The 15,000-nt window shown below is 34.5% G+C and overlaps 1 protein-coding gene across 1 annotated transcript in view; it reads left to right on the top strand.

Moving 5' to 3' along the window:
* The window catches only part of qsm (Zona pelucida superfamily protein qsm), an 80,720-nt gene that overhangs the window by 48,284 nt on the left and 17,436 nt on the right, over window positions 1-15,000 (top strand). Inside the window, 3 exon segments of the mRNA XM_068392488.1 lie at window positions 12,046-12,242; window positions 13,820-13,968; window positions 14,699-14,725. Of these exon segments, the coding sequence (XP_068248589.1) occupies window positions 12,046-12,242; window positions 13,820-13,968; window positions 14,699-14,725 (373 nt within the window).

Raw genomic sequence — 15,000 nt, 5'->3', positions numbered from 1 at the left:
TTTTATCGAATTTATTGGAGAGAGAGAGAGAGAGAGAGAGAGAGAGAGAGAGAGAGAATAATATCGATTTTGCGAATGGTCTAGTTTCGACGTATTGCCTCACATGAGGCAGGTAACTTGATGTTCGTATAATTAAAATCCTCTATACATAGTTCAATGAAGTTTTGAACAGAGTACTGAACGCATTGAACTAATGCTGTTAAATCTGTTTGCTTACGAAAATTCTGTCCTGCCAGAATACATCTGTGAGTATGATTTCGAACACGTTTTTTTTTTCTTTATATATACATCATTTAAAGGTTTAAGGGGCCGTCCGCCATTGCCCTTTTGAGCAAGATAATGCCCATGAGACTGACCATATATGTACCTATGATGTGCACCCAAGCCCCCTTTCCACCCACGCTAGGACCAAGGAGGGCCAGGCAATGGTTGCTGCCGACTCAGCAGATAGACCTAAAGGCTCCCCCAAACCCTCCATTCTTAGCTCACAAGGATGGTGAGGTTGCAGTGATTAAAGAGACTAACGAGTTTGAGAAGCTCTCGAACTCCAGTCTGGTGATCATCAGTCAGGGATGTTACCGCATCGGCCACCACAACTTATTTCAGTTATATTTGGTCGAATTTCAAATTAACTTGGAGGTTCCCAGCTTGAAAAAGAGCTTTGTCCATCTGTCAAAAATCTCTGTACCATACAATGTAGAACAGACAGAAGGGAATGTGAGTTTCGTGTATATACTATATGAACTGATTTTAACTATAATTAGAGTTCTCTTGCTTGAGGGTACACTTGAGTATAGTATTCTATCTTATTTATCTTTCTCTGTTTGTTTTTAAGTATTTATACTTTGTATAGGAGAGATTTATTTTGATATTGTAAACTGTTTTTAAAATATTTTTATTTCAATTGATCATTATTTTCCTTGTAGTTTATTTATTTTTTTCCTCGCTGGGCTATTTATCACAGTTGCGAGCCCCTGGGCTTATAGCACCCTGCCTTTCGAACTAGGGTTGTAGCTTAGCTAATAATAATAATAATAATAATAATAATAATAATAATAATAATAATAATAATAATCACAAAAACATAGTAGCTCTTAATTTTAAAACGACATCGATAGAGCTAATAAAAAAAAAAGTCAGAGACGTTTTGTAGGAAAGTATAAAGACATTCACCGCTTCTTGGTGACTTCAACGCCTCAGGGGGAAATTGAGGTTTGGGTAAATAATTGTTGCGGAATAAACGGCCTTGTGGACACTAACTGAGACATTCCGGCCGCTGCAGCTTCCGGGTTCCCATGGCACCAAATCAAATCTCTCTCTCTCTCTCCTCTCTCTCTCTCTCTCTCTAATTCTGTATATAATGTATCTCCCCTATATAATAAAGAGCAAGTGTCTGGCTGATTATATGTATATATATATATATATATATATGTGTGTGTGTGTGTATATGTATATGTATATATATGTATGTATAAATACATATATATATATATATATTATATATTGTCACGCTCAGTGGCATTGTCAGACGTATAATTACTCAGTCTCTCCCTGCCTCTCGGATAGGGAGTAGAGGAAGTAGTCATACCCTGGTGAGAGAGGTTGTAGTTATGAAAGGGAGAGGGGTGGGAAGGGCTGAATCTGTGTTTACATATCTATTTAAAGATTTAGCCGCCATTTTTACGGGTCGTGTACACTAGTGTATGTATATACAATATGTATATACAACAACCGCAAATACAATCTATTCTGTCCACTGCAGGACAAATACGCCAGACATCATTTAGTTATTTCTAGGGTTTGGTCACTTTCATCACTACACAGACCGCTGCGGATTGGTGATGGTCGGTGAATTTGGTTTGATCGCCCACAGCAAACCAACCTAGTGTGGATGGCCCTTACTAGTACAGTTTTTCTCATCATAGCGATCAACAAACCCTTTCACCACGTTAAGGTATCCCCACTCAGAAAGGGATATATGTATATATATATATATATATATATATGTATATATATATATATATGTAATATATATATATATATATATATATTTATTCATTCCCAGAACCTAACCCTTTAGAACCTCTCTCTCTCTCTCTCTCTCTCTCTCTCTCTCAGAGTAAGTCATTTAGTGCATCTTCAAATTTGTCGTGTGCGTTGTATATATATATATATATATATACATATATATATATATATATATATACCTAACATTAGAACCTCTCTCTCTCTCTCTCTTTCTCTCTCTCTCTCTCTCTCTCTCTCTCAGTAAGCCTCTTCATTTTTGTCGTGTGCGTTTTAAATATATGGGTTCTTTTGTCTATTTTCAATGAGGCTGAAAGCTATTCTTGCCATAACATTTAGAGGTTTTTACGACTCTGAATAATGAAAGAGGTATTTGATATGTGTACAATCTGAGTTGGTTTGTATTGATATTATTACTGTTTTTCGTGAGAGAGAGAGAGAGAGAGAGAGAGAGAGAGAGAGAGAGAGAGATATTAATTTGAGTGAGCGAAAAAGGGGCAAACTAACTTGAGAGAGAGAGAGAGAGAGAGAGAGAGAGAGAGATTAATTTGAGTGAGCGAAAAAGGGGCAAACTAACTTGAGAGAGAGAGAGAGAGAGAGAGAGAGAGAGAGAGAGAGAGAACTAATTTGAATGGGACAATAAAAGGGGCAAACTAACTCGAGAGAGAGAGAGAGAGAGAGAGAGAGAGAGAGAGAGAGGATTGCTCTGAGTGATATCAATTTTGTTAACGGAGTGGTTTTTTTATATATCTGATCCCCTATTCCTTATTCTGTACTTGTCTTTGTAAGCAATGCACCTCTTCCACTGTTCCTTAATAGGATAGAGTTCAAAGGTCCATATTAGACCTCTCAACCCACAGTACCTTCGCAGATACGACCTGCATCATAAGCGGGGTCCTACCCTTAAGAGATCCTATTGCAAAAAGGCCTTAAATCTCAGTAGGTCCTGCTGTAGATTATTCTACTATAAGTTGAATTCTCTAGCTTGAGGGTACATCCGGGCACACTATTTTATCTAATTTCTCTTCTTGTTTTTCAAGTTTTTATAATTTATTTATGAAAGATTTATTTTAATGTTGTTACTGTTCTTAAAATATTTTATTTTGTTTCTTACTTCTCTTGCAGTTTGCCTATTTCCTTATTTCCTTTCCTCACTGGGCTATTTTTCCATGTTGTAGCCCTTGGGCTAATGGCATCCTGCTTTTCCAACTAGGGTTGTAGCTTAGCTAATAATAATAATAATAATAAACCAACACTTTTCTCATTAAGATTCCGTTAAATAGATCGTAGACTACGAGGTGTTACGCCGTCAGTTTGCGCCTATAATGAAGCGCACCTGTTTACCTCCGGAGAGGTTTCCGCCTGCTGGTTCCAGTCCCGAATCTTCTATCCCTTGATTATTTTTCGTATTATTTGATCTCATGTGGTTTTTGGTGGATTCCTGTGGTGCGTGTAACTGTTATGTTAAGTAATAATCATTGACATGTCGTTTCTTAAACTTGTGCGAATGTAGTTCTCAGATCGTAAAATATCTGATGTACAGTATACTGACACGAATATGTTCGTATGTATGTATGTTATACCCGAGTACATTAATACAAATTCAAAAATATTGTCTTCTATTTATATGATAATTTTCATGATTAAATCCTGTGAATTTCCCGGAGCTGCTGATTCGTATGAAATAAATATAATGGTTAATATATTTCCCTGAAAATATAATGGGTGTATTTTTGCTTAAAGCAAAGGGGTTATGCAGTCAACCAAATGTCATTTAGCCTTAATTTTCATGTAATTCTCATTCATGATGAAAGAATAAATTATCATATTTAATGGTTTCGTTATTGAATTTTCAAGTAATAGATCGCAGAGTTATTGTTGATGGGTACCATAGTGAGTATAGAAATTTGATATCTGATGTTCCCCAGGGCAGAGTTCTTGGCCCATTACTTTTCATACTATATACACGTGACATGTGGTTTGGCCTAGAAAACAAGCTCGTTGCATATGCAGATGATGCTACTCTTTTTGTAATCAGTTCCATCTCCTGAATGTAGATCTGGGGTTGCTGAATCCCCCAATAGAAATCTAAAATTTAGCTAAAATTAGTGTACGAGTATGGTGCAAATTATTGGACATGAAGTTGAACCCTAACAAAACACAAAGTATAATTGTAAGTAGGTCGAGGACAGTGGCCCTCAAACATCCGAATCTCAGCAATGATAATATTTCTTTAACTCTGTATGGCTTTTATAGTTTTAGTTGTGATTCTCGACAACAACTTTACTTTTGAGAAACGTATTAGGTCTGTTTCATCTTCAATTGCACGAAAAATTGCCTTATTGAGAAAGTCTTTTAAGATTTTCGATGATCGATCTATTCTAAAGTTGTTTAATTCTTTCATTCTACCTTGTTTCGAGTATTATTCTCCTGTCTGGTCTTCAGCTGCTGATTCTCATCTTAATTTGCTGGACAGGAACTTAAGGTTTATTAGATTTATTTTTCCTGATCTAGATATTAATCTCTGGCACCGTCGTTCAGTTAGTTCGTTATGCATATTGCATAAGATTTTTAATAATTCTGACCATCCTTTACATTCAGATCTTCCCGGACAGTACCACCCTGTTCGTAATACTAGGTATGCAGTTAATTCTAATAGTCAGGCCCTCTCCATCACGAGGCTCAATACTACACAGTATTCTAGAAGTTTTATTCCAGCTGTGACCAAGTTGTGGAATGATCTTCCTTATCAGGTAGTTAAATAGGTGTAACTTCAAAAGTACCAACTTGCGGCGAATGTTTTTTTTTTTTTTTTTTTTTTTTTATGTTGAACAGGCTGACATAAGTTTCTTTTTATAGTTTATATATGAAAGATCTATTTTCATTATGTTACTGTTGTTAAAATGTTTTACTTTAGTTATTCATTACTTTTCTTGAAGTTTATTAATTTCCTTTCCTCACTGGGCTATTTCTCTTGTCGGGGCCCTTGGACTTGTAGCATCCTATTTTTTCCAATGATAATGATAATAAAAATAATAATAATAATAATAATAATAATATTATTATTATTATTATTATTATTATTATTATTATTATTATTACTTGCTAAGCTACAACCCTACTTGGAAAAGTAGAATGTTATAAGCCCAGTGGCTCCAACAGGGAAAATAGCCCAGTGAGGAAAGGAAATAAGGAAAATATTTTAAGAAGAGCAACATTAAAATAAATATCTATAAAAAATTTAACAAAACAAGCGGAAGAGAAACTAAATAGAAAAGTGTGCCCGAGTGTACCTTCAAGCAAGAGAACTCTAACCCAAGACAGTGGAAGACCATAATACAGAGGCTATGGCACTATCCAAGATAAGAGAACAAAGGTTTGATTTTGGAGTGTCCTAGAAGAGCTGCTTACCATAGCTAAAGGTCTCTTCTACCCTTACAAAGAGGAAAGTATCCATTGAACAATTACAGTGTGGTAAGAATGGTTTAGTTGGTAATCTCAGTGTTGTCATGTGTATGAGGACAGAAGAAAATATGTAAAGGGAAAATTAACCGTAACCAGAGAGAAGGATCCACTGTACTACTGTCTGGCCAGTCAAACGACCCCATAACTCTCCAGTGTTAGTATCTCAATGGGTGGCTGGTGCCCTGGCGAACCTATTACCTATAATAATAATAATAATAATGAAAGTTCGGAAAAATTCTATTTCTCTATTGTAGTTGAAAGTTTGGAACCCGCTGAAGTCAGTTGCAAACAACCCCTCTCTCTCTCTCTCTCTCTCTCTCTCTCTCTCTCTCGCTCAAAGGGTAGTAAGTTTTCCAAGGGAGGATGGAAGCAGACGGACACGCTCATCTCCCAACTGATCGCGTGGGCTGCGAAAGAAGCCAAATTCATTTAAGGCTAATTGAACTTTAGTCGCATTCTACTACTTTGATGATGAGTTTTAAAAATAGGAGAAAGTAAACACCGACAAACGTTTTCATTAATGAGACGAAAGAGGGACTAATATCATATTCTGGTGATGTCATATGCTGAAATTTATTTAATATCTTAGTTTCTGATCGTGACGCCAGAGAATTTCAGTCAATCAATCTCGGTTTTTGATGGCTTTTCGGAAATAGTGATAGAAAGTCTATTATTTACTCGGGCTACAATGACTCTAATTAATTGCATAAAATTGAGAATATTGCTAGTCTTGGGTAGTGCCATAGCCTGTGTACCATGGTCTCCCATTGTCATGAGTTAGAGTTCTCTAGCTTGAGGGTACTCTATTTTATCTTATTTTTCTTCCTCTTGATTTGTTAAAGTTTTTTTTATAGTTTATATAGGAAATATTTATTTTATTGTTGTTACTGTTCTTGAAATATTTTATTTTTTCTTGTTTCCTTTCCTCACTGCGCTATTTTCCCTGTTGGAGCCCCTGGCCTTATAGCATCTTGCTTTTCGAAATGGGGTTGTAGCTAAGCAAATAATAATAATAATAATAATAATAATAATAATAATAATAATAATAATAATAATAATAATAATAATAGATCTCCATATTATAAATATGACCATTGAATTGAAATTCAGGTTGCATGTCTGTTTTTTTTTTTTTTTTAATTGTATAACAACATGTGAGGACTAACTGGTACAATAGATAGAATACATTTTTATTGTATATAAGCTTCATAGAATATTTCATTACTGTGTGTTTGATTAATGGCTAGAACAGACACCTCACTGCTTAATTAGATCATTTTGAGTCCGTGTTAATATTATAGCAATAAATATATAGTAAATACGGAAAATTTGTCTGGTAAGGTCATCGTTCAATTACCCAAAGTATTTCTCTCTCTCTCTCTCTCTCTCTCTCTCTCTCTCTCTCATGCACACTATTCAAGCAAATATTCCCGTAAAAATGTAGTTGATGGCATTTAATAATTTGTTTCGATTATGAAAGAGCATATATGAGTAATACGGGGAGAGTCAATATATGGTAGTAAGAGTAAAGAGAGAGAGAGGTGGTTACAAGTGAGAGAGGGTGAGGTGTGAGTGTTGAGGGTTTAGCGTAGCCGTCTTATTTTGATAAAAGAAGAAAATATTCCATTGTATCCCTGTCAGTGACTACTTCCTTTTCGGTATCTCTGCTCATCAAAATATTCTTTTGATCATAGCATTTTCTCTTTAACTACACCCAAATGCTTCTCGCTCTCTTTCCGTCTCACAGGAACGCCTCTTTATTTCTCTTTAATTCCTCTCATTTGACGCCAGGTAACTTGAAAGTCAGAACCCCCCCCTTTCTACACCCCTCCCCCCCTCTGTCATTTGAAAGAGCTATGGGATATATTGTAATGACGTCATGATTTGACATTAAAAACACTATCGTACAGTACTATAAGGGTGTGAATTTTTAATTTCATACAGGTTCTGCATATATATATATATATATATATGTGTGTGTGTGTGTGTGTGTGTTTCTTTTGTAGCTTATATAGTATACTTTTATCTATCTATCTATCTATCTATATGTATATATACATATACATATATATATATATATATATATATGTATATATATATATATATATACTGTGTGTTCAATATATATATATATATATATACATATATATATATATATATATATGTATATATATAATATTATTATTATTATTATTATTATTATTATTATTATTATTACTTGCTAAGCTACAACCCTAGTTGGAAAAGCAGAATGCTATAAGCCTAGGGACTCCAACAGGGAAAATAGCCCAGTGAGGAAAGGAAACAAAGAAAAATGAAGTATTTTAAGAAGACTAACAACATTAAAATAAGTAGAATAACGGCGAGCTGGCTATTCTTTTAGCGTCCAAACATATTCACGCCCTCCATCACTGCTCTGAGAAATATTTACTTTTTTCGGTCTTCTTCTTCTTCTTCTTCTTCTTCTTTTAACCAATTATTTACTTTTTCGTTCTTCTTAGTCTTCTAGTTTAGCTATTGTTGTTCTGCTCCTTCTTCTTAGATGTTGTTGTTGTTGTTGTTGTTGTTCTAGTCATTTATTTAATATTTTCGTTCTTTCCTCTTCGTTGTTGTTGTTCGTCTTCTTTCCATTTATTTACTCCTTGTTCTTCTTCTTCTTCTTCTTTGTTGTTGTTGTTATTGTTGTTGTTGTTCTTCTATTTTCCATTTACTTACTCTTTGTTCTTCTTGCTTCTGCATTGTTGTTGTTGTTGTTCTTCTTCTTCTTCCTCTTCTTCTTCTAGTCATTTATGTATTATTTTCGTTCTTTCTTCTTCTTCGTTGTTGTTGTTGTTCTTCATCTTCCCATTTATTTACTCATTGTTCTCCTTTTTTTCTTTTCTGTTGTTGTTGTTGTTGTTGTTCGCATTCTTAGTCTTTTTTTATCATTTTCGTTCTTTTTTCTTCTTCGTTGTTGTTGTTCTTCATCTTTCCATTTATTTACTCATTGTTCTCCTTTTTTTCTTTTCTGTTGTTGTTGTTGTTCGCATTCTTAGTCTTTTTTTATTATTTTCGTTCTTTTTTCTTCTTCTTTGTTGTTGTTCTTCATCTTTCCATTTATTTACTCTTTGTTCTTCTTTGTTGTTGTTCTTCTTCTTCTTCTTCTGCAAAAGTGGTTGGAGCAAACAAAAATGACTGTGTACCCGTTAAGGAGGTCAGGTAGGGAAAGGGCCTTTTTTCGGTTTTCGACTCAGCGAATTGCCGTATTTTTTTTCAAGGTGGCCGTTTGCAAATCGCATAACGGTGATCGGTTTAGAGAGAGAGAGAGAGAGAGAGAGAGAGAGAGAGAGAGAGAGAGAGATGGTACTGGTTTTAGTATGATTAATGTTGTGATTATATTGATTTTGATACCACTTTATGCTAAAGGAGTTATTACTTTTCTTTTGTAACTTTTGAGCACACACACACAAATATATATATATATATATATATGTATACTATATATATATATATATATATATATTTATATATATATATATATATATACACATACATATATATATATATATATATATATATTTATATATATATATATGATATCATCATCTCTTCCTACGCCTATTGACCCAAAGGGTCTCAGTTAGATTTCGCCAGTCATTTACATCTTGAGCTTTTAAATGAATTCTCCATTCATCTCCTGCTACTTCACGCTTCATATTCCTCAGCCATGTGGGTCTGGGTCTTCCAACTCTTCTAGTGCCTTGTGGATCCCATTGATAGTTTGGTGAACCAATCTCTTTTGGGGAGTACGAAGAGCTTGCCTACACCATCTCCATCTACCCCTCACCATGGCATCTCATTATTTTTGGGTGATGGAAATCTAATGAGACCCAGCATGTGACGTTTAACTTTAAAACAATCAGCATCCAAAGAGATAACTGTGTCTTATCCATCAGCATCCGTTGTCTTAACATAGTGACTTACAAGATATGCAATGCCAAACAACCGTTGCAAATTTACGTTATCTGGTCAGCCGCCAAATTTTTGCAAGTGCTATGTTCTCACGATAGTGGCTACTCTCTCTCTCTCTCTCTCTCTCTCTCTCTCTCTCTCTCCTAAAAAAACTAGAGAAAATGGAGTCTCCGCGGATGAACAAAAAATGTCTTTGAAGCATCCAAAATCCTTGTAACACACATACACACACTCTCTCTCTCTCTCTCTCTCTCTCTCTCTCTCTCTCTCTCAAGTTTGCTTTGCTGTAGATTTTGAACTGCTGTCCATTATAAACATTTCTTTGAAGTAGAATAATTGTCATATTATCTTAATATTTGTAATGGTCACAGTAAAATGATAAATGCAATTTTGATTTTATTATTGTGAAATATTATAAAATATGTTCTTATGGATTCTTGTGTATCATCTTAATCACCATTCGGCTTTTAAATTTAAACATAACTTAGAGAAGCACTTAGATTATAACAATGAAAAAATCAGCATTCAGATGACATTAAAACATAAAATACGTTTCATTCCGTCTCCAGTGAAATTCTTGCTTTGGTTTGGTAATTAAATGTTAAACTTCTAATGTATAATATATGTATAATGAATATTCAACATTCTATACGGTAAAATCAAGGACAATGAATTCTTAAATAGGCCTATGTAATTGATTGATTATTAGATGTTATCTGGCATCGTAACAGCAATGGTCATTGATGCCAACGAATTTAGTTAACGATCATTATATAATTCTTATCTTAAATCATGATAAGATCTTATTAAATGAATTATGATCCACAATAAAGTTGAAAAGACAATCCATATTGCATTCAGGTCCCTTTTTTTACCTTTTGAATATTATTAATACTTGCCAAGCTGCAATCCCAATTGGAAAAGCAGGTTTCTCTAAGCCCAAGGGCTCCAAGAGGGAAAATAGCTATCTTTGCAATTATGAAAATGGGGCCTATGGTGAAATAGGATTTTCCCCTGAGCCATAACTTTTGAACTATATAAGAGAGACTTGATACTTGGTATGCATACTTCAGGAGTAAAGCTGATGGACAAAGTAAGGTCAAGAACATACTTAAATGTCAAAGGTCGAATAGAGACTTAGCATTGTGTTAGGAAAAGTCACCAAGGCAGTATAGTTTCCTTTTAGGAAAACATTATTTTCTATTATGTACGTAGCATTTGTGAACAATAAAATAGATGTTACATTAATTACATCTTAGGAATAGTTCAAAATTACCAATATGTAACATAGAAAAGAAAATTGTATTACCAATATAAACTATATGCTTATGAAAGCGGAGTTTTTATTGATAATACAACATTTTTTTTCTACTTTACGTATTGGTAATTTTGTCAAGATTCCTTCAATGTTGGAATTGAGTCGATATTTTATACCCTAGTTACTTATATTCACTTTGGGGTTGTGGTGGCCTGGTGGTAGCGTCCGTACCTGGTGACCGCTACACTTGGGTTCGAATCCCGCTTAAACTCGTTAGTTCCTTTGGGAGCTCCCACCTCACCATCCTTGTGAGCTAAGGTTTGGAGGTTTGGGGGAGCCTATAGATCTATCTGCTAAGTCATCAGCAGCCATTGCCTTGCCCTTCTTGGTCCTAGCTTGGGTGGAGAGGGGACTTGGGTGCTGATCATATGTATATTATATGGTCAATCTCTAGGGCATTGCCTGCTTTATATGGCAATGGCACTGTCCCTTGCCTCTGCCATTCATGAGCAGCCTTTAAACCTTTAAACTTTTTGGGTGGGCCTTCTCTGCTACAGCTGTCGAGATTTGAACAGTTATGAGAATCAATAAATATCAAATGGAAACGAGAAGTCTTTTCTATTAACCACATATGCTATTCGAGAGCAGTAGTGCAAATTAATTGCGTGATAACTTTTTTTTTTTTCCCCTTCAAATATGCGTACTTTTTTGGCACCGAGCGCATTTTACTGTCCACATCTGTTACTGAAGTTCACCAACGCGTACAGATTGCGTGATAACTATTCTCTGAAGTGTTAAAATATGTGTACTAGTAGAAACTTAACACATGGCCGGCCTGTGTCTTGGTGCGCTTTGACTTACTTTTAACGTGAACATAGCTCTCGTCCGCTAAGGCACCCAAATATGTCGTGAGAATCTTACAGAAGGAAATGTAACGATTTGTTGTAGGTCTCATATTTTACTCCTTTAACATAAAAAGATTTTTTTTTTTCTCTCGTCTCTGCTGGTTGATAAGTCTGGAAGTCTACTTCAGGCCTCCTACTTTCTGACATACCTTACCGTATTATTATCTCTTGTGCTATATTTATTTAAATTGTTTTTTTTTTTTTATTGATTTTTAGCATATAATTCCTCCGATAGGTTGAAAATAAAGTTTATGGAACCTCTCTATTTCCTTTAACATCTCTTACATAATATTTATTTAAATTGGTTTCATGATTTTTTTTTTATTATTGATTTTTAGCATATAAGTCCTTCTGGGGGTTAAACATAAAGTTATGGACCCTCTCCATTCCATTTACCATATCTATCGGAATATTAACATAACAACTTTGTCTCTTTTGCAGTTCACTATGCCGTAGAATGCTCGGGCAGTGAAATGGTCATCCGCGTAGACGCAGAAGGCGTCGAAGGCGTGGCCCTTGAGAAATGGGGCGAGCTACCAGGCTGCGAGGCTTCCTTCCTCGGTACCCAGTACGTGCTGAGGCTCCCTCTGGACAACGAACTCGTTTGTGGCACAACCAGGGTCAAGAATAAATTGACGGTAAGTAAGGAGAGAGAGTATAATTTCGAAATTCTTACTAGGTAAGGAGCTAGAAGAGCTGGAAGACCCAGGCCTACATGGCTGAGGACTATGAAGCGTGAAGTAGGAGAGGATGACTGGAGAAGTACTGATTTTAAAGCTCAAGATAGAGACGACTGGCGAAACCTAACCGAGGCCCTTTGCATCAATAGGCGTAGGAGGAGATGATGATGACGTCATGCAGTGGCGTTAAATGGAAATTTATCAATTCTATGATTGCATAATCATGCTAAACTTGAAGAGCGTTAATTTGTGTCTTTTAATCAAAGAGTATTCACTCCAATTGTGCTATTCTTATTGGAAAATGCGTATATTTGTAACATCATCCATCTTAGCATGTGATGGGTCCTTAAGTATTTGAATACCGGGAAATACTAATTGCGTAAGCTATTTTATTTCTTGGTGAATTCATGAGTACTGCTACAACCATGTATGATTTGTTTACAGAATCGAGTTGGTAATCGCACAAAAATTGGAGCTCAAGAAATACACACATTCTTATGAAACGGTCTTGATGAAAGTTCCCATTTCATTTTATTATTATTATTATTATTATTATTATTACTTGCTAAGCTACAACCCTCGTTGGAAATATAAGCCCAGGTGCTCCAACAGGGAAAATAGCCTAGTGAGCCCAGGGGCTCCAACAGGGAAAATAGCCTAGTGAGGAAAGGAAAAAATTAAAAATTAGATATTTTAAGAAGATTAGCATTAAAATAAATAACTCCTATATTAACTATATAAACTTTAACAAAACAAGAGGAAGAGAAATTAGATAGAATAATGTGCCCGAGTGTCCCCTCAAGCAAGAGAACTCTGGATGTGTCAAGTATTTACTGGACTGTTCTGATTATGAATTATCTTTATTGTATCTAGTTTTCTATATATACAAATCAATTTTTTGCTTGATTAAAAAGTTTTGCCAACGCTTTGGGAAAATGCTGTAGTTATATTCATTTTATTGATGCCACTGCCTTTTTTGGAAAAAAAAATTTAACAAATTTTGTCAGAAAAGCCGAAATTGTAATTTACCGGTATCTGTATTCAATTCAACTGATATTTTGAAATATTACTTCTTCGATTTGACATGAATTCTTTTTTAATAACAAGGAAAATTTATATTTTCTTTATTGAACATTCCGTTCATATATTGAAAATCAAATCATTGCTAAAAAAAAAAAGGTACCGTATTTAAAGAATATATATTCACGATTATATTTATATTTTTCAAAGGCTAATTTTCCTTATTGAGCTTTCTTTTCATATTCAAATTCAATTCATTACAAGTATAAAAACTAGTCGAAATTAAAAATTATAGACTCGAATTTCTTTTTCCTTCCTCAAAGATAAATTTCTTTATTGAATTTTCCTTTCATATTCAAAATCAATTAATTGCAAGTATAAAAATACTAGTCTAGATTAAAATAAAATAAAAATACAAACATAAACAAAAAATCCAAATAAAAAAGAAATATACACGATTTTTTTTTCTTACAATTTTTCAAAAATATTTTCCACTGAGCTTTCGTTCTTTGCAGGGAGAGACAGTGTATTACCACAGGGTCGCTGTGACTTCAGACCACAGGACTGCTGTCAACTTAGTGAAATGTAGGATGGCTCCTGACAACTCTACCATTGACAACATCGTCAAGAGAGATGTTCTGCCACCAGAATTCGAGGAACCTGAGTAAGTTCTCTCTCTCTCTCTCTCTCTCTCTCTCTCTCTCTCTCTCTCTCTCAACTTTTATACTAAGCTAGTTTAAAGTTAATCTGCCTATTACTTTTATATGTTTGCAGGTTTATTGTTATTTCTCTCTCTCTCTCTCTCTCTCTCTCTCTCTCTCTCAACTTTTATACTAAGCTAGTTTAAAGTTAATCTGCCTATTACTTTTATATGTTTGCAGGTTTATTGTTATTTCTCTCTCTCTCTCTCTCTCTCTCTCTCTCTCTCTCAACTTTTATACTAGGCTAGTTTAAAGTTAATCTGTCTTACTTTTATATGTTTGCAGGTTTATTTTTATTCTCTCTCTCTCTCTCTCTCTCTCTCTCTCTCTCTCTCAACTTTTATACTAAGCTAGTTTAAAGTTAATCTGTCTATTACTTTTATATGTTTGCAGGTTTATTTTTATTCTCTCTCTCTCTCTCTCTCTCTCTCTCTCTATCTCTCTCTCTCTCTCTCTCTCTCTCTCTCTCTCTCTCTCAACTTTTATACTAAGCTAGTTTAAAGTTAATCTGCCTATTACTTTTATATGTTTGCAGGTTTATTGTTACTCTCTCTCTCTCTCTCTCTCTCTCTCTCTCTCCTCTCTCTCTCTTAGACGTATTTATGAATTGTGTTTTGAATTAAAAGTTAACACTAAGTTATTAACTTGTAAAGTTACCAGTTTTGTGCTTGAAATGTGAGCAAAACACCACAGTTTGGTTTCAAATACCTCAGTGGTCACGTTAATAATCTATTCTCCATATTTTAATTTAATTATTCAAATATTTCTTGGATTATCTTAACGTAATTTTATGCTATTAGTTTTCCCTTATTTAGCTTATAAAATTGTTAATTTTGCTATAGGTGTAGGCCTATAGGAATCATAATATATTCAAATTTAACAGCAGAGAGAAACGTAGATAATGGAAAAAATAATTCAGTATTGTTGGTCTTTCAATTCCAAAATTATTTAAGGGTTTATGCACTGTGGATAAATTTTTGTCGTCTCTGATTTTA

Source organism: Palaemon carinicauda, chromosome 18, assembly GCF_036898095.1.
Source record: "Palaemon carinicauda isolate YSFRI2023 chromosome 18, ASM3689809v2, whole genome shotgun sequence".
Classification (NCBI taxonomy): domain Eukaryota; kingdom Metazoa; phylum Arthropoda; class Malacostraca; order Decapoda; family Palaemonidae; genus Palaemon; species Palaemon carinicauda.
Note: the sequence above shows the minus strand (reverse complement) of the source record. Positions and strands in the feature narration are given on the sequence as shown.